Source organism: Wasmannia auropunctata, unplaced genomic scaffold (genome assembly GCF_000956235.1).
Source record: "Wasmannia auropunctata unplaced genomic scaffold, wasmannia.A_1.0 LD335844.1, whole genome shotgun sequence".
Classification (NCBI taxonomy): domain Eukaryota; kingdom Metazoa; phylum Arthropoda; class Insecta; order Hymenoptera; family Formicidae; genus Wasmannia; species Wasmannia auropunctata.
Window position 1 is genome coordinate 1,055,770 of NW_012027046.1, and position 25,138 is coordinate 1,080,907.

At 34.1% G+C, this 25,138-nt stretch overlaps 5 protein-coding genes and 1 pseudogene across 8 annotated transcripts; 4 read left to right on the forward strand and 2 right to left on the reverse strand.

The window, feature by feature from the left end:
- Positions 1-786: 786 nt before the first annotated feature.
- Positions 787-12,617, reverse strand: LOC105455795 (graves disease carrier protein homolog). Its single transcript, XM_011699393.1, has 8 exons — positions 12,356-12,617; positions 4,505-4,832; positions 3,154-3,246; positions 2,941-3,074; positions 2,195-2,383; positions 1,656-1,806; positions 1,436-1,577; positions 787-1,247 (listed from the first exon to the last, which is right to left on the reverse strand). The coding sequence occupies exons 2-8, from the start codon at positions 4,566-4,568 to the stop codon at positions 1,073-1,075; spliced, it is 948 nt and encodes a 315-aa protein (XP_011697695.1). The 5' UTR covers positions 4,569-4,832; positions 12,356-12,617; the 3' UTR covers positions 787-1,072.
- On the forward strand, positions 5,204-7,686 carry LOC105455794 (annotated as a pseudogene).
- On the forward strand, positions 8,925-12,044 carry LOC105455793 (KIF1-binding protein homolog). 2 transcript variants are annotated; one of them, XM_011699391.1, is made up of 2 exons: positions 8,925-9,811; positions 9,891-12,044. In XM_011699391.1, the coding sequence occupies exons 1-2, from the start codon at positions 9,655-9,657 to the stop codon at positions 11,474-11,476; spliced, it is 1,743 nt and encodes a 580-aa protein (XP_011697693.1). In that variant the 5' UTR covers positions 8,925-9,654; the 3' UTR covers positions 11,477-12,044. The 2 variants fall into 2 exon arrangements, with proteins under 2 accessions (XP_011697693.1, XP_011697694.1); XM_011699392.1 differs by having other exon boundaries at positions 9,968-12,044.
- A 139-nt stretch (positions 12,618-12,756) lies between the features above and the next one.
- LOC105455797 (DNA-directed RNA polymerase I subunit RPA2) lies at positions 12,757-18,443 on the forward strand. Its single transcript, XM_011699397.1, has 16 exons — positions 12,757-12,920; positions 13,238-13,570; positions 13,687-13,926; positions 14,018-14,340; positions 14,431-14,690; positions 14,778-15,020; positions 15,231-15,508; positions 15,591-15,788; positions 15,874-15,981; positions 16,174-16,350; positions 16,447-16,661; positions 16,749-16,887; positions 17,000-17,156; positions 17,360-17,613; positions 17,873-18,037; positions 18,152-18,443. Exons 1-16 carry the CDS (start codon positions 12,852-12,854, stop codon positions 18,353-18,355), a joined length of 3,363 nt encoding a protein of 1,120 aa, XP_011697699.1. The 5' UTR covers positions 12,757-12,851; the 3' UTR covers positions 18,356-18,443.
- LOC105455796 (V-type proton ATPase subunit H) lies at positions 18,404-22,925 on the reverse strand. 2 transcript variants are annotated; one of them, XM_011699394.1, is made up of 10 exons: positions 22,749-22,925; positions 22,475-22,556; positions 22,039-22,228; positions 21,685-21,903; positions 20,657-20,761; positions 19,923-20,128; positions 19,742-19,826; positions 19,243-19,649; positions 19,049-19,162; positions 18,404-18,881 (listed from the first exon to the last, which is right to left on the reverse strand). In XM_011699394.1, exons 1-10 carry the CDS (start codon positions 22,804-22,806, stop codon positions 18,788-18,790), a joined length of 1,560 nt encoding a protein of 519 aa, XP_011697696.1. In that variant the 5' UTR covers positions 22,807-22,925; the 3' UTR covers positions 18,404-18,787. The 2 variants fall into 2 exon arrangements, with proteins under 2 accessions (XP_011697696.1, XP_011697697.1); XM_011699395.1 differs by lacking the exon at positions 20,657-20,761 and having other exon boundaries at positions 22,749-22,924.
- A 93-nt stretch (positions 22,926-23,018) lies between these two features.
- LOC105455798 (protein AAR2 homolog) lies at positions 23,019-24,993 on the forward strand. 2 transcript variants are annotated; one of them, XM_011699398.1, is made up of 5 exons: positions 23,019-23,471; positions 23,606-23,721; positions 23,797-23,953; positions 24,023-24,298; positions 24,407-24,993. In XM_011699398.1, exons 1-5 carry the CDS (start codon positions 23,299-23,301, stop codon positions 24,813-24,815), a joined length of 1,131 nt encoding a protein of 376 aa, XP_011697700.1. In that variant the 5' UTR covers positions 23,019-23,298; the 3' UTR covers positions 24,816-24,993. The 2 variants fall into 2 exon arrangements, with proteins under 2 accessions (XP_011697700.1, XP_011697701.1); XM_011699399.1 differs by having other exon boundaries at positions 23,024-23,471; positions 23,800-23,953.
- The last annotated feature ends 145 nt before the right edge of the window (positions 24,994-25,138 follow it).

The following is a 25,138-nucleotide window of genomic DNA, read 5'->3' on the forward strand; positions in this document are numbered from 1 at the left end:
AAATTTATATGATTAATTCGAATATATTACAATATGTGTGGAGAAAACTTTGTATATCCTAATAAACTAAAAATTTTTTGTGATAGCTTTTATAATTTTTTAACTTATCTGAAATAATACTTAAATCGATTGTACACATAATATAGAATCGGGCCATTATTAAGCATGCAATACTCTCTTAAATTCTACGCGATGATGAGCTTTATTTGGATATTTTAATTTAGCTTGGCAAAATCTGGCATTACATACGAATAAGTCCAGATTTGCGAAAATGAACAGAAAAATGCCATGAACATATAATTATATAATGTCATCTTATTATAAGGAATTAGAGAAATAAAGAGATATTATCACATTTAGATAGGGTTTTGTGCTTACACTCTATATATTCACAATATTTTGCAAAAGAATATGATATTTTAGTATATAAAACTTATTTCCTATGCATGTTTTTAATCATTTGAGAGAAGTATTATCTTGTATATATAAAAAAATCTTACATATGTTTTATTAGTTTATCATTTGGTACTTGTATTTACGTTACGCGATAAAAAAAAATAGGTAATATGTAAAATAAATAAAAAATAAAACTTCATCAGCATATCTCTGAGTTATATGTACAAATAAATATTTTAGAATAATATGTATATAAAAATATATTTTTTTTGTTTCTTATAAAATATACAGTTTTGCCGGTAAAGATAACAACGTATACATATTAAAGTAATAATTTACCCAATTTTATTCCTTTAATATTAGAGCAAGGATTTGTTATGCATTTAAATATTTTTTTTTTTGCGAAACATTTGTTATGTTTCATGTTATACGTTAAGATACTTAGAATATTTGTATTGGATTGAGTGGAAAATCCATTTTTGCTAAGAGATGACATTAGTATAAATACAAAAAAATGGAATGAACTTACCGTTCACCCAATATTTATATGATTTACAGTTTATCTTTTCCATTTCGTAATAAATTAGACATCTTTATGGATATAATATGCAATTTCAATATATCGTAATGGTTTTTAATCTAATCTAAAACGTAACGTGAATATATACATAATTAATTACAGTTTCATTCCAGTGTCTAAACCGAGTGTCTGCTTCATCATTTCGTACGTTGCAAAAGCAACTGCCTGCAAAGGAACTGCTCGTAAGAAATTGATACTCATCCCACGATATAAACCTTTTACAATGCCATTCTCGGTGTATATCAGCCTAAGAGTAGACAACATTCCCGACCTGAGAAAATAATAATTTTACAAATTGCTACAATATTTCGATAAATCAAATTAGGTTTATTTATTTAAAATTGATAATTAATAATCTTTTAATTTATAGAGTAAGTAAAAGAGATACAGTGACAATCAATTGTAAAAAAATATTGCAAGACATTAACATTTTTTTTTATATTATTATACCGTACTTACGCGTATTTATGTGTAGCTGGATTCATCATAGCCAATTGCATACGTCTCTTCGTAACATCTAATGGATAAGAGAAGGTATTCGCTACAGCACCGGCAGCGCCTCCACATAAAAGCTTTCCCGGTATATTCAATATAAGACCATCTGTATAATAAGGGGATACATTTAACTATTACACTATTTATTATTTATTCTTCTTGTTGAAGCTTGCCTCTTACTTACTCGTTTTATGCTCAGAACAAAAATAATGTGGCGCGTATTTCATGTTTAGATATTTCACCTTCTCGAACGTATAGAAGGAAAATCCGGCGTATGGTATCATGCCTAACATATTTGACCAAAAACCTCTGTACAACGCTCGAAGGCCGCCCTCCTGAAATATTTAGTAATTATTACTTTTATTTTAATGTAACAGAACACATCCAAATTGGAAATTAATAAAATTTTTAATGCAGTTTCAAGCGTATAACATGAATTGTTTGAATCAATATATACAATTTATTCATGCTATTTTCAATTCAAAAACTGATCTTTTATTTATTCTTACTTATTATACAAAAACTGATCTCATCGTCTCATTCAAAATTATTCATATTTATTTCTTCATATTTATTTTAATCAACAAGATAAAATAATCGAGATAAAATAATCGAGATAAAATAATCTGTTAGTAATTTATAGACGCAATTGACGTAAATATCATTTTTAGATTTAAATGCGTCTCTCGATAATAGGTGGACTCCAAGAGTGTATCAATTTACCTCTTTCAGCATTCTCACAACGGCGTGTTTGATTCCAGAATAAAGTGTATTGCTATTGGTAACTTGAAAGGCTAGTCTTGCTCGGATAGTGTCGAGCGGATATGTAATCGCAGCCGCTGTGATACCCGCGGCAGCTCCGGCCAAGAATCCATTTATAAGCGAACTTTGCTCAAACGACACCTCTAAGTGCTGAACAGAAATTGCGCGGACATTAGTGTCAGTTTTAATAGTTACAGCCAATAAACAGAGATTGAACATGTATGTACAACACAGAACAGTTAAAAACTTTTTCAAGCATCATGCAGACAATCGACAAGTATTACAAATTCGAGATGCACTAATGCGCAAAGTGAGATATTTTAAATTATCTAACTGTTCGATGAAAGATTTTATCCGCTTACTTTGTGTTTCACACACATTCCGTCTCTGCTTGTCCCCCTGAGATTTCCTTTATTGACTGAAAATTGACAAATTTATTTGTCTTTATCTTAACGAAATATCATGTATTATAATTGATACATGAGGAATATTTGACCCGTAATTGGTTGAATCTATATCTCTTGCCAATTTTCTTATCAATTCAAGAGGAATCTGAGATAACTAGTCATAAGTAAAATAATTAAATTATTAATGTTAATTTGAAATAATAGGACGTTCGAAGAGAACAGGCTCGCGTTAAATCTAAACATTCTGGTAGTTTCGAATATCACCACAGAATTCGAGCAGGTCTTATATTTTTTCCGCACCTGTTTATACTGTTCATATGCTGTAAATTGTATCGCTCCGTACGGCATGATCCTCATTACTTGAACGAGATTACCTTTATACAAGGCAAGGAAATTTTCACGTTGAACAATTTCCCTGAATCCCGAGAAAGCACCTGCAAAATTCATAGGTATATTAATTTCATATACATACATCGCATTATTTGCTAGCAAAATAATTTACATCGTAATTACCTAAATGTTTGTAATGTTCGTGTTGTGCTTGCAATAAAATTTTAATCCTATCGAAAGGTGCCACGGCCGTTTTCGAGCACACGGCGGCAACTCCTGTGTATGATATATGTACATACATACAATTAATATTTATAATGTTATCATCATTCTTGGAATTTTTATAAATGTCAAGAATTGCGAAACAAGTAGAAATAAGTAGTGAGAACTGTTAAGCGAATCTCCGAAAATATTTTCGATTCAAAAGTTAACAAACATGTTATACGTCATGGTATTGAGAAATTTTTTTTTTTGGACACAGAAAACATTTAAAATTAATCAATCAAATTCACGGAAAACTTGCCCGTGCATCTGAAGTTAAACATATATGCGTCATCATACATGACGTATCATTTTTTACCTTTATCGTTAATCAGACACGAAACAAGGACAAAATAATTGCAATAGCGCGTTGATAGCGCGCTTCCCGAACGCAGCCTAAATTGATCGCGTGCAGTGTAACGATATACTTTGTGCGAAAAATTAAATATATTTAGACGATAAATAGAATAAGTAAAATGTACCGTTTTCGAGCACACGGCGACAATTTATGTTATCATAATTCTTGGTATTTTTATAAATGCTATGACTGCCACGAGTCGCGACATAAGAATGATTAATATAAAAGAAAATCGATACCTAAAGGCAACTATCGTGCGACGTTATTGCGCGTGCAAATATTGAACAATCTAATTAGTTAAAGCTACAAATATTTAAATGTTATTATAACTATAATATACTTTGTCATTAAAATTTTTATTTATAGAATATTTGCAGATTTATAGAATATTTTATTTACATATTTGCAGAATATTTGCCATTCATCATAGATATCAGACTCAAAATAGAGCAATTAATCGTTTTTAAACCATGCAAAATAGCTATCATTGAATAATAGAATGTATATATTATTTTTCGACATCAATTCGACATCGAATTGAAAACCATTTCTCGCTGGGTATTAACATAGAATTATTAATTTTTACTTATCGATCTTATGTAAAAAGAATTAGATTAGCAATAATGAATTATATAGTCATAGACATTGGGCTTTAAACGATTCTGTGAATTGAATTAATTGTTGATCAAGCTAATCGGAGTTTATAGTCAAAGTTATTCTATAGCATTCAATTGAAAAACTTGCTTTAAAGAATAAACTTGGATCTAGGAATGAAAATCTGTTAAATCAGCGATCACAAAATCCCTATTAAAATCCCAAGCATCCTGAAACTTCTCACGTCACTTGAGAAAATTAACGCTGCAGCAAGAGAAAAAAGAGAATTAAGATATCCGAAGGAGTCCAACGGCAACTTACCACCAGCTGTGAGAGTTTTCATGATGACCTCGTAATTCTCGATTTTCTTTTCGGGTCGGGTCATGGTAGTCGCTGAATAACGTCGAGATAGATGCAAATCGTGGATACCGAATTATAGAAAAACGCGTGCAAGACTGCTCGCGGCAACGAGCGTCCCGCTTACTCCATGTGATTTCAGTCGACGGGGTGGGGAGTGAGGAGCACTGACCTTGACTGATCCATTTTCATGTAAAGAGCGTGGTATTCGCATTGTGTCGTCCGATAAAGCCGGGGTGCTGTACGTGTGTGTGTGCCTCACGCTGTCACGCTACTTTAAAATCTGTTCTCTCTTAATTTAATTGCAGGTGGTTAGTCGCAAACGAAAAAATAATAATTGATAAATACAATAAGTTAATAATAATTCATTAACTTAAATACAATAATTTGTTAATATAAATGTGAATTTAAGTTATAGAAACAAGTAAGTTGATTTATAATAACTATAATCTTATTTTAATTCCCTTAAATTATATATTTTGTATTTATTTATTTAATATTACGTGTTCAACATAAATTTTTAGAGTTTATTATATATATATTTTGTAAAACAGATCAATTTGTATTTTAGGAGAATGTTAGAGATTAAAAATTGTTTAAAATCTTTGTTGGTATAGATATTTAAACATTGCTAAGCTGAGAGATAAATATGTATATCTATAATATAACAAGAAAGATATTTATTACAACGAATTTTCAGCACCTGATGGCAGCTGTTACTGTTATTCGATAAGATCTTTTGTATTTTTCTTTTTTGGACATTCGAAAAGGAAACAAAACGGCCGATATATTTATTTGTATTTGTATATAATACAAATAAATAAATAAATTTAGCATTTTTGATTATCGAATGGCATCTTATACGTCTTTTTTTGGGGAAATTTATTTCTATCCTATGTCCAGTACACGATTTGCTATTCTATAGGTGAATACCTCTAGGGACCCTAGGTAAAAAAAACATTTTTATTCCTATAAAACACACTTTCCTATTGGATACCGGCGATGTAAACTCCTTCTTATTTTTGTATATAGCACGTGTATGCGGAAATCCCCCATCCAAGTGATTCAGGATTAAAATTATTAAAAAACGTTCGATAAACTTGCAAGTCGCAGCTCAATTTTATAAATTTATACTGGAAACTGTCTTTACATCAATATCAAGCAACAATGTTCGCATTCCTCAGGCAAATAATAGAAGAGAGACGCAAGTACATTCAACTTGGTAATGCATAAAATATTAACATTTTATTTAGAACAGATCGTAAAACGTGCATGTGATTCTTTTATTGTTGTTTTATTATTACAGAAGCGAAACCGATAGAAACCGCTAAAAATATGAGTATTAGTAAGAAATTTATGGAAGTTCTGCAATTGTCGTTTGAAGCTAAATACCTAGGAGAAGACATAAAACTTTCTAAAAAGAAAAACAAAATCAAAGCAGTGGAGGACAGAATGAATTCGTTATATAATTATGTGATCGATGTTTCAACGGATCCAAAATTCGATGACATTGTAGCTTTGGCAGCAGCTCATTATAATATAGGCAAAATCTATGCTAGTTCTTCGGATATTAATGACATAAATACCGCTATAATAACTTTCTCAAGATGTCTGGAACTGTTAAAAGGGAAACAACTGGATCCTAAAGCTATACTGACGTGTTTAGGCGCTCTTAACGAATTAAATTTAGTTTGTGATAAAATGCAGAACAAGAAGTATACTTTTAAATTCTTGAATACGGCAATGGAATTATATTTAAAATACACAATGGACGAGGACTTTCCAGATCCTGTTCATATAGCAACAATTGCTAACATCAAGGAAGAAGAGTCAAATCCCAGAATGCTCTTGGACAATTTTCACTACACAACTTTACAGGACTTAGGGATTCAGTATTTTGCAGAGCCGAGAGACAAGCACGGATTTGTGATGTATATACATAAAATATTAAACATTCGACTGTCGGAAATGTTACTTGGAGGAATACAATTTCACGAGAGGTGTCTTGACTGGGCTCTGACTTTATTCGATCTATCTAAATATTTTCTAGCAAACAATCGTTTCGTTGAAGCTAGAAATCACATTGCCACTGCAGATTATGTGATACACAGATTTTACGAGGACAGACTGAAACCGATAGACGAAGAAAGTAATTCCGAGCTTTTTGTATGACAGTTACGAATTTGTTTGTAGCGTTAGTGCTAGAACTTGGGGTATCTACGGAGTTTTACTTTTACGTTTCTGGTTGGAAAAATTTTCGCTGCATAAAGGAGAAACGGACCCTTGCGAGTTGGATATTTCAAACTTAAAAATAACGTCTGAGGACGAGTCGAAAATGATAATATTTTTTGACTTAGAAAAAGAATTAGAAAGCATGACTAATCAGATCATGCATACACGTATATTGAATCTCACCGAAGCCAAATCGCTCTTTGTACAAACTTTGAGGCATCTTGATACAGCGAAGGAATATTATTCTGCCGATACCGATATCGAATCTTATGCAAAGATAATACTTGACATTTCTGACACATATAAATATTTAGCCGGTTTTGAGCAGCAAAGGGATAAACAGATAAAATTACATAAACGACGAGTGGAATGTTTAGAGAATGTATGTAACAAATTTTCTACAACGATAGACGTAGATTCTGAATTGCAAATATATAAACGGGTTTGTTATGAAATGGTGACTTCCTGTTCCACGGTTATGGATTTAATGATCGAGGAAGCGTTTAACAACAACTCATTTCACGAAACGACAACGGAGGCTCACCGATATGCAAAACTGATCTCAAAAAATATCAATTTATATTTAGATGCTTAGATCTTTAAAGAAGTATTCAATTTTTTCTAGGATTTACACCGTTTTTTTTTTATTTCTGACATATCGAAAGATGTTATTTTAATGCGTTTCTTTAGCATATAAAAATTATCTGACAAATTATCAGCAATTAATGTCTCACAGACATAATTCACAATTAAAAAATTGTCTTTCTGTTAGCGTATAAAATTTGTCTGATAATAGATAACTTGAATAAGTCATGTGCTTTGTCATTTCCATCTAACAGAAATTCGTACAGAAATATTACATTTATTATGATACTTTATGTAATTTTATAATCAACAATGACTTGCATAATATACAATTATATAAAATTATATACATTTGTGTATAATATTATATAAAAGTAAATCTAATTTTTATATATATATATATGATTTATATGTACAGAATTTTATATAGTTGTATATCATATAAAATTACAATTATATATATATGTATGTAGACAACGTATGTGTACATGGACAAATTGTAAGAATTAGCAATGCTCTCAGAACTGTATGTGAAAACAATATTAGGCAGAATATTAGAGCTTTTAAATAATTTACTGTATATTTGTGTATCAATTTAAAGACAAATATATTTTTATAAGAAATTTAAATGCGTTGACAATGGACTCCAAGACCATATTATAATTTATCTCTTTTAGCATTCTCACAGCGACGTGTTTGAATTCAGAGTGTATTAATTGCTGAAATACTTGGAAGATTAGAGTCTTGCTCGAATAATATCAGGCGGATTATACGTGATTGCAGTCACTGTGAAAGCAGCTACGCAGCAGCTCCAGCCAAGGAACTATTTACTCAAAAGACTTCTAAGTGTTAACAAAAATTGCGCGGATTTCAGTATCAGTTTGAAGATGAGTTACAACCAGGAAATAGAGATTGAACGTGTATAACACAGAATAAATAGTGAAAAATTTTTTCAAACATTATACAACTGGTCAAATATTGTAGATTTGAGATATTAACTAACGATATTTTAAATTATTTAACTATTCGACAATATATTTGCTTACTATTTTACACACATTTCGTCTCTGCTTATTTTCCTGAGGTTTTCTTTCTTGATTGAAAATTTATAATCATTTTAATAAAATATCAAGTATTCGTGCAAAATAAAAATTTGATCCCTATATAATTAAACCGATATCTTGCAATTTAAACCACGTATTTTTCTTATCGATAATGCAAGAAGAATTTTAAAAGATAATTATATAGTTACAAATAAAACAATAAAATTATTGATATCAATTTAAAATGATGTGATGGAACGTATCTATATTTATAAGAAAGCAGAATTTCAATACGTTTTTATATTGTTCGTATGTTGTAAATTATATCGCTGCGTGTGGTCTCTCTTTGTAATTTTAAGCGACGTTTAATCTCTTACAATTGACATTACTTTAATAACTCAATTTATGATTCCATTACAATAAGTAGAAAGCGTTTATTGTGTGTATAAGAATTTATATACATACATGTTCCTACTTCAGAATTAATCAATTTAATAATAACAAAAATTTGTTAGTATAAATATAATTATGAAATAATTTGTAATTTTTATCTTAATTTAATTTTCTCAAGTTATCTTCTTGCATTTGTAATACATATTAGTACATTCTAATGCAAATGTTTAGTGTTTAGACTATAGAATGAAATTAAAGAAAAATTTCAGAGATGTATAATTGTTGAAAATGAAAAAAATTTTTTGATGCTAGATATTCGTTGACTATTGCTAATCAATTGATGATCATACATGTATCCATAATGTAATAAGAAATATATTTATTACATATATACTAATAAACATTTCGACATTTGTGGACCAGTTTCTGATTGACCGTTATTGCATATTTGTGAATCTCTCTTGTAGCTTTTTTTGAGTGAAAGAATTTCCAAAAAATAAATAGCAATATATATATATGCATAACACAAATAACTAAATAAATTTGACATTTTTGGTCAAACGGGATCTTGTCCTTTTTGATTTTTTGGAAATTTTATTTGCAACATCCTGGACTGTTTCGATTTCCCATCGATGTATATTTTATCCTTGTTCACTGAATGTTAAACAAGAATAAAATGATACATGGGCGCACCCGCGTGATGAATCCGAACAGGCGTATACGTTAGAGATCCTAGGTAAAAATATTTTTTATCTCTATAATACAGCTCTTTCCATTGGAGATACCTCTCGTCCATTTGTATACACAGCACGTGTATCCGGTAATGGGTAATTCCCCCTCCCCATAAAGGTCATAGAACGCATGAGCAGGCTAGAGAACGCTCGACGACATTCGTTACACGTACAAGTTAGATCAGTCTTTACGAATTTGTACCAAAAATTGTCTTTGCATCAATATCAAGTGAAAATGCTCGCGTTTCTCAGAATGATGGAAAGAAGACGCATATCCTTCCAATCTGGTAAGTCATAAGAATAATTTGTTGAAAACAATTCGTGTAAATTTTTTTTTTTTAATGAGAACTTATATCATCTATACAGAAACGAAACGGATCGAACACGCCAACAGTTTGAATATTAGTGAAGAATATTTGGAAGTTGTACAATTGTCGTTTCAGGCAAAAGACGACCTAGGTGAAGACAACAAATCTTCCACAGAGAAGAACGAAATGATCAAGAGGATAAAGGACAAGATGAATACATTGTTTCAGAGTGCAACCGATGTTGAGACGAGCGTAAAATTTAATGACATAATAATTTTGGCGGTAGCTTATTATAACTTAGGTCTAGTATACGTTAATTCCAAGGACAAATACGAATTAACCACTGCTTTCATGTGTCTTAAAATGTGTCTGGAATTGTTAGAGGGAAGAGAACTGGATCAAAAAGCTATATTGACGTATATAGGCACTCTTAACGAAATAAACACAGTTTTTTATAAATTAAAGAAAGAGTATACTTATAATTCTTATAAATTCTTAAAATTAGCAATGGAAGCATACGTGAAGTACACAAAGGAGGATAATTATTCTGATCCTGTTCATATAGCAAGGATTTTTGATAGCAAAGAAGAAAAAGAATCGAATCCTAGGATTATTTTAGAGACCTTACATTTTACAACTATACGCAATATAGCATCTCAATATTTTGTACAGCCAAAGGATAAGCATGAGTTTGTAATGTACATGCATGTCTTGTTAAAAACGCATTTGTCAGAAATGGTATCTAGTGGAATGAATTTTCGAGAAGACTGTCTTGATTGGGCTTTAACTTTATTTGATATGTCTAAATACTTTCTAGCAAACGATCGTTATGTAGAAGCCAGAAATTATCTTGTTACTGCAGATTATGTGACGTACAGATTTTCTGAAGACACATTGAAAGCACTGAAAGCAACGAAAACGATCGAGAATGGACAAAACTCGAGTGAAATATTAAAAGTGCGATTTCTCTATTTGTCCGATAGCTATGACTATGTCTGCGGCGTTAGCGCTAGATCTTGGGGTAATTACGGCGTTTTACTTCTACGTTTTTGGCAGGAAAGATTTTTAAAGAATCAGTGCGAAGAATGTAAGATAAATAATTTAGTATTAGCGATAAAGTCTGATAAGGAGCAGTCGAAAGACTTGCTAATATTTCGTGATCTAAGGAACGATGAGGTAGAAGGTACGGACGATCAGATCACGCATACGTGTATAATGAATTACGCCGATGCCAATTCCGTTTTTGTAAAAGTTTTAAAACATCTTCAAGTAGCGAAGGAATATTTTACTGCCGACACCGACACGGAAACTTATGCAAAGATAATACTTGAGATTTCCGCAGCGTACAAATATTTAGCGGGTTTTGAACACAAGAGAGACATTCAACTGGAGCTGCACAAACAGCGAGTAAAATATTTAGAGGATACTTGTAACAAATTTCACGAGATAATTGATACAGATACAGAATTTCGAATTTACAAACGCGTTTGGTATGAAATAGTGACATCATGTTCCACAATTATGGATTTAATGCTCGAGGAATCGTATTGTAAAAATTTTGACGAATTTAGAAGTATGTCGAAGGAAGTTGATCGATTTGCGAAATTAATCTTAGGAAATATTAACTTATATTTACACGTATGACTTAGGGCTTTAGAAAAATATTTAGTTTTTTTTTTGGAACTGGCGTATTTCTTGTGACGTTATCGTAAAATACAGTGAAAGTCATATGAGAAGCATAATTATAGATAAACAAGGAAAATTTCCATTAATTAGCTGCATTAAATTTGAGAACACATACAGCTTTTAACCGAGTCATATTCCTTATCGTTCTCATATGACAGAAATACGTGTGGAAGTATCAAACATTATTATATTAATTTTATAATAGTGGTAAGCAGTATTATTAGTAGAATTAGTATAAAGTCTCACTACCACGATTAACGATTATATAATAATTCACACAATGTACAATTATATAAGATTATATATTTTCATATTTTTAAAATAACTTTTTATATATGAGATGCAAATGTGTATAACTTATACATGGACAAATTGTGAGATTATCAATGCTCGTACAAATTGAAATAATTTCAGGCAAAAAGTTGTAATTTTTATACAATTTTTACTCTGTATATACATCTAGTAAGCATAATAAGTTAAAACTTTTATGGCATTAATTATTTTACTTTTATATTTTTGCTCCTTTCATTTGACTATTAAATATAGATAAAAATTTTGTTATGATCACTTCATTATATAAAGCCAGTGCAATATAATTATAAAGATATTTGTTTTTTGTAGAAAAAAATTTACTTTAAGTATATTGATATTGAAAGAAAACACAAGGAAAAATATATATTACAATGAGAAATAAGATAGAATGATCTACGAGAATCTCGTTATCATCAGCTTTTTCAATTTGTTGCAAATTTAATTGTTCATACTATTTCCACTAGTGTATCCCTATAGACTGTCATAATAATTTATAAATAAAGAGAAAATAACCTAAGCACTTACCAATAAAATGAATATTTTGTCGAAATGTGATATATTTACATTACTAAATATTTTTGTAAAGGTAAAACGTGCTGGTAGGAAGAAAATCTTGAAGATCCTTTTGTTCTCTCTGCTTTTTCTTTCATTAAAGAGAGACAAGTACGATTCCCAGAATCTCTTTCTGTTTTGATGCATTGTGCTCGGACAACCGGAGTCTGCGTTCACGTTCGCAACTCGCTTCGTTTGTCATGTATACAACGTGTTCGATGGCACCACGTGAACTGATAAGTCACTAGAAGATCGATAGTTTTATTTTACTCTGTATTTTATTCTACTGATTTTGTCAACACTGCGTAAATCACGATGGCTCCGCGTGGTCCACAATTCTCATGGCGGTTTGTCTCGTATGCCGTTTTCAGACTCTGATGAAGTTTTAGCAGTACGACGCATTTGTAACTGAAACCAAAGTCTTTGGGACAGCAGCTGTAGTCTACGATTTATAACGAGTCTGTCAAATATGTTGATTGAGCCTAAATTGACGAACACGTCGCCGAATTTCGGCAAACCACCCGACAAACAGAATGAGGTTAATGTGTACAAAGTTGTGAAAATATAAAGAAAATATAAAATAACGTGATTAAAATTGTACTTTCGTAAATTTTTCAATATAAATAATTTTTTTAAGAAAATCAGAAAACTAAAAAGTTTAATAAAATTATTTTTAACAAATATAAATATTGTAATGTTTGATATTTTTATTATTTTTATGTAGATTGGTTTGACAGTTCTTATGCCAATATATTGGGAAATATATATAATAATCTATTTATGTTGCTAGAAAAGACGAATTTAAGAAAATGCCTCGATAAGGCTTAGACCAATCGATTCTGTTGTTTGTTTTAGCTATTGCAATCTCTAGGTGTACCTCATATCGAATCCTTCAATTATATGCTGGAAGATGGCCTTTTTCATGGTTTAAAGGACAGTACGCCAGTGTATTTAACTCTTCCTAATGATGACAAGGTAGTCCTCTGGCTGGACGATGTACATATCTATAAGCCCACAGTTCCTTCTAGCACAATTGGTGTGAAAACGTATAAAATATATCCAGCAGAATGTCGACAGAGAGGCAGCACTTACAAGGGCAAGATAATAGCGAGACTCGGGTGGTCTATCAACGGTAAAGAGCAGGAGGCTCTTGAGAAGGATTTGGGAGAAGTTCCAATTATGATCAAGGTAAAATTCAAATATGATTTTTGATTGTCGAGCCTTCTGCACTTCACGTGATTGCATTTTGAATACTTTTCACATTTCTTTTTTTTTTTTAACAAAAAATACATGATATTTTCTAGTCTAATCGATGTCACTTGAGCAGCATGAGTCCCGAGGAATTAGTCGCTCACGGTGAACACGAACAGGAATGGGGTGGATACTTCATAATCAGGGGCTTTGAGCGTCTTGTACGTATGTTAATTATGACGAGACGAAACTATCCTATTGCTGTGAAGAGACCAACTTGGAAAGGTCGTGGGGAACAATTCAGCGAATTGGGTATTCTCTTGAGGAGCGTTCGGGAGGACAACTCGTCCATTGTATGTACCTGAATAGAATCTTTTTGCATGTATTTTCTTGTCATCTTCCTACATGTCATACATTATCATAATTGTGTGTGTCTCTTTACAGAATAATACGCTGCACTATGTGATCGATGGCTCTGCAAAATTAGCATTTACGTACAAGAAAGCTACGTACTATGTGCCATTAATACTAATGTTAAAATGTTTGTTAGATGTGACCGATGTATATATTTACAAAGCACTAATCGCTGGATGCGAGGACGATCTTTATTACAATAACAGTATCATGAATATGTTGCGCGCGGTGCACGAGGAAGGTCTACACTGGCACGAGCAGTGTAAAGCGTACATAGGAAAGATGTTTAAAGTCAAATTCTCCGAACTGCCTGCAGACGCGACTGATATAGATGTTTGTGATTACATCATTAAGTGAGTTTGAATGTTATTAATATTCCTGATTTATGTCCCTGAAGTGTAATTTTCCTAAAGTGCTATATAATCTTTATTATCGTCTTGTAGGCATTGCGTCGCTATTCATCTTGACGAGCCTGCCGATAAGTTTCATTTATTTGTATTCATGACCAAAAAACTGTTCGCCTTCGCGAACAACAAATGCGCCATCGAGGGTGCGGATGCTGTGATGATGCAAGAGTGTTTACTAGGCGGACACTTGTATCTGCAGGTTCTCAAAGAGAAACTGTGTTTGTGGCTGGTGGGGCTCAAACATCATATTCTCAAACGTGCCAAGAGTGCCGGTAACAGGTACACCTTAAGCGTGCGTAAGTATTTTATTTGTAATGTCGATTTTGTGAAAAGAAATCAAGTCAAATTCATACAACTAATTTTTTTTTTTCAAATATGTTTAGAGGAAATGTTGAACGTTACTAAATTTCGGAGCAACATTGATGCGCAAATGGAGTACTTCTTATCGACTGGAAGCGTAAGGTCGGCTACTGGTTTGGGCCTAATGCAAACCACTGGTCTTACGATTGTTGTGGAAAATATCAATAGGATGCGTTATATGAGCCATTTTCGTGCGATACACAGAGGCGCTTTCTTCCAAGAGATGAGGACTACCGAAGCTAGACAACTGTTGCCTGATGCATGGGGTAATTAAAAGCCTTGCTGTAATTTCAACAATAATATAAGTATATTAAATAATTCAAATGAAGAAATAAATATATTACAAAGATCTTAGAAAATGGTTCGGCAAATCGTGGAAATTGATTATGAGTAATGAAAGCAATGATTTATAATCTCCTGTTGTGTATATTGCAAATTTATAAAGATGTTTATAATATATTAATCCTTAATTGTAGGATTTATCTGTCCGATTCATACACCGGACGGTGCTCCATGCGGATTGCTGAATCACTTGACATTGAATTGTGTCGTGACAAAACAACCAGATCCAAAATTGAAAGCCGCATTACCTGCAGTACTGGTAGACCTTGGAATGGTTCCGTTATCCATCGCGGATGATTGGAAAAATTCGTATAACGTAATGTTAGACGGGAAATTAATCGGACTGATCGAGGACAAAATTATCAATAAAGTAGTATACAAGCTGAGATTGCTTAAGATAAAGGGCCAAGAAGTGAGTTATGAACGCGATGCTTTCCGGTCTGACTTATAATCGACCTGTGTGCAGGTATCTTATCTATATATTTTTTCTTTAGGTACCGTCAACATTGGAGATTGCACTGGTGCCAAAGAAAAATGTTCCAGCCCAATATCCAGGATTGTTCTTATTCACTAACGCGGCTAGAATGATGAGACCGGTGATAAATTTAGCTACACAGAAGATTGAACTTATAGGAACGTTTGAGCAAATTTACATGGACATTTGCGTGAACCCTCAAGAAGCATATGAAGGAGTAAATATGTTTAATTTATTTGTGCGTGTGTAAATATTTTTTTAATCTTAATGTCATATGATAATTTTTATTTTTTCCTCGTTAGTTAACGACTCATCAAGAGGTAAGCCAGACAACAATCTTTAGCAATTTAGCTAATCTCATCCCGATGCCGGATTGTAATCAAAGTCCAAGAAATATGTATCAGTGTCAGGTATCTATATTGTGATAATTAATATGCTTATGTCCGTATTTGCGAATGTGAATGCCACTTGCATATTCTCAGGATATATATAAATAAATATATAATAATTCATGAATCCTGAAATTAAAACTGTCCCGACTCTTGCGCATGCATTAATAGCACGACGATTAAAATATATAAATTTTTTCAATAACCTCGCAGATGGGTAAGCAAACAATGGGTACACCGTGTCACAATTGGTATCAGCAGTCACAAACGAAAATGTACAGGCTGCAGACGCCCGCTGCGCCACTCTTTCGACCGGTACATTATGACAATATTAACATGGATGACTTCGCGATGGGTACCAATGCGATAATTGCTGTCATTTCATACACGGTAAGCACCTTTGCTATTTAATGTTTTATTTCTGATATCGACGATTCTATTTGTGATTCGTCTCACAAATTCTACATTGATAATCTGATTTTGCAGGGTTACGATATGGAAGACGCGATGGTCGTCAACAAGTCGTCGTACGAACGTGGCTTCGGACATGGGACGATTTACAAGTCCGAGTTTGTTGATTTGAACGACAAGAAGAGTTATTTCGTCCGCGAGCCAGAGAAACCCGACCTCGAGAGAACGCTAGATGCCGACGGTTTGCCTATGCCCAGAACTATTATTAAAGAGGGAGACGCGTACTATTCGTAAGTAGCTCTTTTTTTATACCTTCAATATCATGTTGCGTGATTTCTTTAAGTACTCTAAAATCTCATCGATGGTCCATTTAACAGCTATTATGATGCTGATAATGCCCAGTACGTCGTTGGAAGATACAAGGGTACGGAAACCGCTTATATCGACAACGTAAAGCTGTGCGGCACATTGAACAATCAAGATCTCCGAAGGGCGTGCATCACATTCCGTATTCCCGTTAGTACAGTTATAATATGTACATGTAGGCACATACACGCGCATGTGTATGTAACTGTAAAGTATATATAAACACAATTCATATTCTGTTTAAATGTACCAAATTTTTCAGAGGAACCCCACCGTTGGAGATAAATTCGCGTCACGAGCGGGACAAAAGGGAATCCTGTCGCGGCTGTATCCCATCGAGGATTTACCGTTCACGGAGACCGGGATGGTTCCCGATATTATATTCAATCCGCACGGTTTCCCGAGTCGTATGACAATCGGTAAGTCGGAGGATTTATTTTGTATAATATAATACGACGAACGATAAACTGGCGGCTTTTAATTATATTTTAGTATAAGTTTTCGGTTAAGTAATATTAAAAACTTGTTGACTCAAGAAATCACTAAGAAAATATAATTCATAGATATAATTTCAATGTTAATGGACATGTAATAAAGCAGTAATTGATTTTTATTTTCATAGCTATGATGATCGAAGTAATGGCCGGAAAATCGGCGGCGGTGCATGGACTGGTTCACGATGCCACGCCCTTTAGGTTTGACGAAGACAACACGGCCGTGGACTACTTTGGGAAATTATTAAAACTTGGTGGCTACAATTATTACGGAACTGAAAGAATGTATTCGGGCATTTATGGATGCGAGATGACCGCCAGCATCTTCTTTGGCATTGTGCATTATCAGAGATTGCGACACATGGTCTCTGATAAGTGGCAGGTAGCTAATTTACATCAGCATTTAATGAGAACATTCTTTACTCTCGTATTTCATTCTGTCGAGATACTTCTTCTCATGTACTATATTCGTTATTTGATTGAAATTCTCGTTTGGCGAGTTTTTATTTGTCTTGTCCGATTTTTTACGTATTTTAAAAGATATGTTTTATTATATTAAAAAAAATATAGTTTGATGATTGACAACTTTTCCTTTATTTATAACGGGAATAGGGAATAGGCTAATTATACCTCATTTCTAGGTGAGAAGTACCGGACCGATTGACATGCTAACAAGGCAACCCATTAAAGGACGTCGACGCGGTGGTGGTATTCGATTCGGAGAGATGGAACGAGACGCTCTGATTTCTCATGGCTGCTCGTACCTCCTTCAAGACCGTCTCTTTCATTGCTCCGATAAAATAACAGTAAGCGACAAGATATGATTTTTTTCTTAATATGCCGATATAGCCTGGCTAACAATTTTATCTATATACGTCATACGATTTTATTGTATATCTGATTAAAATGTTTATCTGCAGACTTTAGCATGTAAAAAGTGCGGATCACTACTTGGACCGGAATTAACAGTGACAAATAGGTGTGACGAGGACGATAGAAGATGTCGTCTATGCGGCGAAGAAGATACCGTAGACGAGGTTGAAATACCGTATATCTTTAAATTCCTTCTAATACAACTGGCGTCCTGCAATATAAACATCAAATTGAAATTTAAACGAGTTTAAACGACTGTGGGAATGTGCGTAATGTGCATGTATATATCGCGTGTACAGTTTTTTCTCAACAGAATAAAATTTTATTTTCCTTTTCTAACATTCCAGGGAACAAATTCTATTCATAAAGCTATTACACGATTGAAGTTCATTACACCGACAATTATATACTTATCTCATATTCACGATGTAAAACATCTGTATATATACATAATTCGATCAACAGTTTATGTTACAAAATTAACTTGCACAAAGGAAAGATAAATTCGGTCATATATCTTCTCTCTTTTTTTTTTACAATGATACAGAATGGAGAGGAATGTAAATATCTTGAGTTACTGTGTGCTTTGCAACAAGCGGACGATAGATTATATTCACGCGATACTATATAATACTCTCGAAACTTTTTCGAAACCAGAAAATTTGTACAAATTGCACGAATGTTCAAGCTTTCGCTGGCACTTGTGCTCCGGGCTTGTTGGTAGGTGCTCCAGTTGCACCCGTCTGTTCTTTCTCTAACTGCTTTCCAAGATACTCCCTAGAAAATAAACAACAAATTTGAGAAGTATTTACAAAATTATACATATAATTAAATAAAAAATATATATTAAAATATTTAAAATGTACTGACAACTTGTCAATTGTTTAACGTATACACATTAAATGATGAAAGATGAGGACAATTTTTTAAATTCTGTAACTTACCAGTTGTGTACCATAAGTTTTTGCACTGCAAGAAGAGCCTCGTATCTAACATTAGGATCCTCGTGTCCGAGAAGTTGCATTACGCGCTGCTTTCCACCAAGTTGTTCAATTATGCTAAAATACACGGAGCAATATTTTAACAAATTGCAGCGGTGAATAGAATTTAATATTTCCGTACGTATAAATTAACGTACTGCTTGCCACGTGGATAATGGCGCACGTATTCGCCGATGTCGAAACTAGCCACGCTGAGAACGAGCGGGTCTTTACTAGTCTCTAACAGATGGACCAGAATACGCAGAAGCTCGTAATTCTTTTCGTTAAGACGGCTGGCGTTCTCGCGCCAGAATTTGCCGGACTTGTGAACGGGAGACCATTCCAGACGGCCGGACTTCACTTCCGTTGAATATTCGTCGAATGAGCTTAGATCCTGCACGGATGCCTGCAGTTTGTCATTGAGGAACTCGATGTCGTCGGTGATGTCCTCGTCGTCGAACTTTCGTTGGCATAATATCGAGAGCTGCTTCAGCACCTTGCATTGCACCATAGCAATGCAATGTTCCTTGGCAACTTGTCCGTCCTCTACTTTCTCAATCAAATTCTGTTAACGTTCAAAAAAAAAAAAAAATACCAATCATGAAATAATCTAGATATGTAACTATTTTTTTTAATCCCTAACACATTCTGTCTCACCCTGAACACTGCAAGTATAATACGTGTTACTTTCTCCTTGACAGAATCGCTGAGTATGTCGGCAAGAATGGGTATGACGTTGAATCTACGATGTAACATGTAATTAGACAATATTGTAATATTTATTAGTAAATTATTTATTAATATTATTTATTAGTAAAACAAGAAATATGTTACTCACTTGTTCATCTTTTCTGCCAATAGAGGATTGAAAGTAAGTACCCACAGGCAGAAAATAAGCTGATATTGCACTTGGAAGTTTACTCTGCCAGACAGAACGCTGAGGAGAGTCGAAATTCCATCGACGGACACGAATGCAAAGCGATACTCGTCTATACGAAGCATCATTTGTAGACATCGTGCCACCGACTGAATGTACTCATTGTTCTAAATAAGAATAAAAATAATGTACATATTTGTATACTCTATACAGATTTTTCTTACAAAAATATAGATATAGGAGAAAAATATAAAGAAACAAAGAAAGTAAATTTTCCTATTTAAAGGATAAGCGTTTAATAATATGTTGCTACATGCAAAAGAACGATGGTAAAATAATTCGACATCTTAAAGAGAGAGAGAGAAAGATTTAATGAGATTTATCGAGAGAAAAAATGGATTTTACAAGTTTGCAAGTTGGCTTAAGGTTTTAAGGAATTCGCATTTGTAAACGTGACATCCACATAAAATAGTTGTAAAGCACAAATCATGCATATCTGTAATTAAAACTTTTAATTGTCCTAAATGTAAGAGACATGTCATGATACTTTTTTGTATGCCTATGTATCGTTAATTCGTTCCGACGAATTATTAGTGGCCCGCTTGTTGGCAGAATGCAACTCAAGAGAAAACCTACTTTGCAATTTGATTAGAGTAATAAGTAATACTACTTTGATTAGTGGTTACAAAACCAACCGGGTTGAGAAATTCGTGCAGTTCATTGGCCTCCTTGGCCTGCTCCACAGCAGTATCTTGTTCTAGTCCCGCATGCAAGTCTGTGTGGTCCTGAAGGGCATCGAACTAAAACCCCATCTCATTTCTTTTTATCCATTACAAATTCTACTGTAATTTAAAGTTCTCGTCTATTTGAAGCTTGAGCGCGGGAAGCAAAGTATCTAGTTGTCAGTATGCAGGACGATTTATCGTTACATTTGGTTAGTTATGCTTATATTTAATTTAGGGCTTTTATCAATCTTCCACACAGACTTTGGTTACGTAAATTCTATGATCGCCGAATTGCCACAATCCATCGGATTAGTGTGTTACAAGAATTATATAATTTTAAATTAATTTGATAAAGTAACAATATCCCAAATATCCCAAATAATTATTTATCAATTAAATTATATGAAGCATTCATATCAGTGTTAGTGTTATATAAAAAGCATTTTTAATAAGGATGCCATATTATTTTTATTAAATATAAATGTGAGATGCGTGAGTATTTTAGAAAAAACCGTGCCAACTATAAACTATTACAGCTTAACTACTATAGCTACTAAACACGCATTCCATGCAATTAAAGAAGTTTTCATATTATGCAAAAGACAGAACAACAGTAGACGAAGCAACTAACACTACATTAGCTCTTAAACATAGACTACTTGGCTGTAAGACAAGTATACACTTTTTCAATATACAACAAAAATTAAGTCATTCAACAAGATGTAGATAACGAAATTTATACATGCTTATAAAAAAAAATTCTGAAAATTAAGAAACTGAAAATTAGAAAAAGTCGGAAAGTAAAATCCGATTGATCTGTATTAGTATAATTTTAAATCATATTTATATTTAAGGATTATTAAATACAGAATGTATTTGATATAAATAATATAAATTTCAATTCTAAAACAAAAATAAAATAAGTGATCGAGCTTATTAAATCGATAGTTGCTCCAATTTTCTTGTTTAACATGGATGCAATAATCTGTCAAACTCACGCTAAGTTTCAGCTGATCCTTGAGCCATGTTAAGTAAAACTGAAGATCAGTTTTTTCCATGAGATCGTGACTCCAGCAAGCCAATTTGGCTATAATACGCGATGTCATATTCATTATAAAGCCGTCTTGTCTGTTCAATAGATTGAGGAACGGCCCCCAAATAGATTCTCGTTTCCGCGTCGAGTGCTCGCGAAAGATTTCCACACGACTGCGGTCCTCCTACAAATATTACGCCAATATCAATTTCTGTTCATAAATAAAATATCTGTTATTAAAAACAAAAACTGACAAAATAATATATTCAAAAAGAGCTTTATTTATCTGATAAGTGAAAGAAAAAATGTGTAGATGTACCTGTAGCATATCGTCAATCATTGTAAGAATATATTGAATCGTCTGATCCTTCGAAACGTGACCGAGCAAATTGAGGAACGTTTTAGCTGCCTGATGTGGATTCTCCTTCAGCTTATTCTCCCTTGTTTTAGTATCGCTCGAGTCAAAGGCCGCTATAAAATCATAGTCCTCTTTCGATATCATTTGTGATCTGTGAACATCAAATGCTTTCAATATCTGTTCAGACACTTCTTGAATGGGTAATTACGATCACAGAAATTTTCAGATCAGATTATCGATCGTGTAACTTTTTTCTTAGGGCGGAAACGTGAAAAGTCAAAATTTCTTCCCTAACTTGGTGAAAATTTTCACATTTCCACTGAAGGAAAAAAAGTTACGTAATCAGTTCCCAGGCTTCTCAAGGGCCACAATTTAACATTTATATACAATTACTTACTGGAAATACGACTGCCAATTAATTCGTTGATTCCTGATATCGGCAGCTTGCTGCTGGAGCACACTGGTAGCTGCCAGCATATCTGCAAAATCACGCAAGTCGATGCTTAAAGGGTTAAGCATAAAGTATGAGACAATAAAATAAACTCGACACGAGCCAGCGTGTGCAATTGGAATTGACACGATTGTTAAAATAGCAATAAAAACAGGCTGCATCGCTGGGAGGGGCCAGTTGTCAAACGGACGAATCTCCTTCACGCGGCGAGCATAATTACCGATTTTCTCGTCCGGCAATGCCGGTATCATCTGCTTGATGCTGTTCGCACGGTCCATGATTGCCGTCGAGGTTTCACGCCGATTTAAAAAGTAATCTCACTCGGAAGGTCCAGCACACGGTCCTCACCCTCGTCCTCCTTGGCTCGTTCAGCTGTTCGATCACAAGACCACGCGAATACCAACCTGACTTGACGTAACAGAAATTATCGATAACGCTAGACGTGCTGGGATTTTCGTGCGCGGCGCAGCGTGTGTTTGCGACACTGCGCAATCGTAAGCTAGAGAGAAACACGAACACGACTCACACCAACTCACACTGTCATGTCCTCCCTCGACTCTCAAGTTTTCAAGGTTTCTCTCTGATGATACTGGTCTTAAAGGTTATGTCGTTGTTTATATTGTAATAATGACTTTGTCGCTATAAATTCTGGTGTTATGTTATGAGCAAACGACGGCTGCTTCCGAGAATTTAAACGACTGCAAATATCGTACTATACAAATCGCGCCTACATAAATACGTTTGCAGTAAATATATTTTGAGAACACGAAATGGAAATGGAGCAAAATGTTGCACAAGCTCTACTGACGGAAGGCGCGACCCTGGTTTTGCTGGACGTACCGGTGGGCACTGACGTCGGCATCGATATAAAGTCCTGGAATGCAGGGCAGAATTTTAAGGGTATCAAGATGATTCCGCCTGGAATCCACTTTGTACATTACAGGTGAGTGCCGTAAATATGAGCACCCAGCAGTTTCCAATCTTACGCAAAAGATATCGAACTGCACTGATACCTTTTTGTACATTCAGATACAACTGTTGAAATTCGTTGAATAATCCAATGATTTTCTTTTATAGTGCGGTAAACAAATTCGGCGATTCCACGCCTAGAGTTGGTTTCTTCCATGACTTTCAGAAAAGCGAATTCTTAGTGAAAAGGTGGGACAAGGACAAGGAAGATATCAGCTCAGAAGGTGAGCAATCAGGATTGTTATTATTATATTATATATAGTGTGAGATTCCATATTCATGTACACGAGATCTTCAAACAGATGCACCTGAGGAGGTCGTTCAGAGGCTGAAGGACAATATAAAGGAGTTGGACAGGTACTTGGGACCGTATCCATACGAGATATTGAAACCGTGGACGAAATTGACGAACGGGATCACTGCATCTCTTGTGGCGAGGTGTTCGCCGTTGTGCGGGTAAGTGGAAGACACGAGTCTTGTCTTTTTGCGTAAGATTCGAAGTTGAATTGAAATATTGTACTTCAGTTACGTGCGATCCGCTTTGGAGCTGGAGCACTGCAGCGACGCTTCGAGACCACGTGGCGGCGAATCCGATAGCAAACGAAGGAGATCCGGTAGGCTCACGGTGGAGGACAGGGAGGAGCAATTGCTGCCAGATCTGAAACCGAGACCTGGCACGGAGCTCAGGCTTACGGAGATATCGGACAAGCGTTATCCCGACGACGCGACTCCGAGCGAGATAACGCGGCATTCTCTCGATTCCAGCTATGTTTTGGACACCACCCTGAAAAAGTTGCGAGAGTAAGTCTGAAACGTTGACGATCGAAATTTTAGATATTGAAGATTAAAAGAGAGAAGGATGTGGGGAAACGCGAGTTTCGTGTGTCTATGAATGTCACAAATTTGTAGGCCTATCGAAATCATCGGGGAGATGCAACTGACGTTCATCTGCTTCCTAGCTGGTCAGAGCTTGGACGCTTTCGAGCAATGGAAGAAACTGGTATCGTTGATTTGCGACGTGGATAACGCGATTCCGCAGTATCATTCCATCTACATGGAGTTTCTGCAAGCCCTGGAAGTAGAACTGTCGTACGTGCCGGAAGAAGTGCTCTGCGACATCGTAGCGAGCAACAATTTCGTGTATCGTAGTCTGTGCAATCTATTCGGTAACATTGAGTCGAATTTTGAGGTGGACGGTCGATTGAAATCGTACGCGAAACGTTTGCAAAGCAGATTGACTGCAAAGTTTCTGTGGGACTTTTCGAACTTGCTGGAAGAGATGGACGATGAAGCGCCTGTTGTTGTGACTCTGGCATGAACGTAAATAAATAAATTTTGAAACGTTGGCTTTACAGGTAAAGGTGTAAAGACACTGGCTTTAAATTTACAATAATATTGTAAATAATTGTAAATGTGTGAATTATACCTTCTAATATTTTAAGTATATCTCTGTCTACAGTTCTCACGTGTCAATTATATTTAATCTTCAAATTTTATTTAATTTTTTTTTCCAGACCAAAGCGTCCTTTTTCCTTTTTCATTTCATTAAATTTAATTATTTCTTCAATTTTAATTAATAGCTATTTCAAAATACAAATATCATTACACAGTACAGTTAAAAATATTAGTTAAAAGTTACAT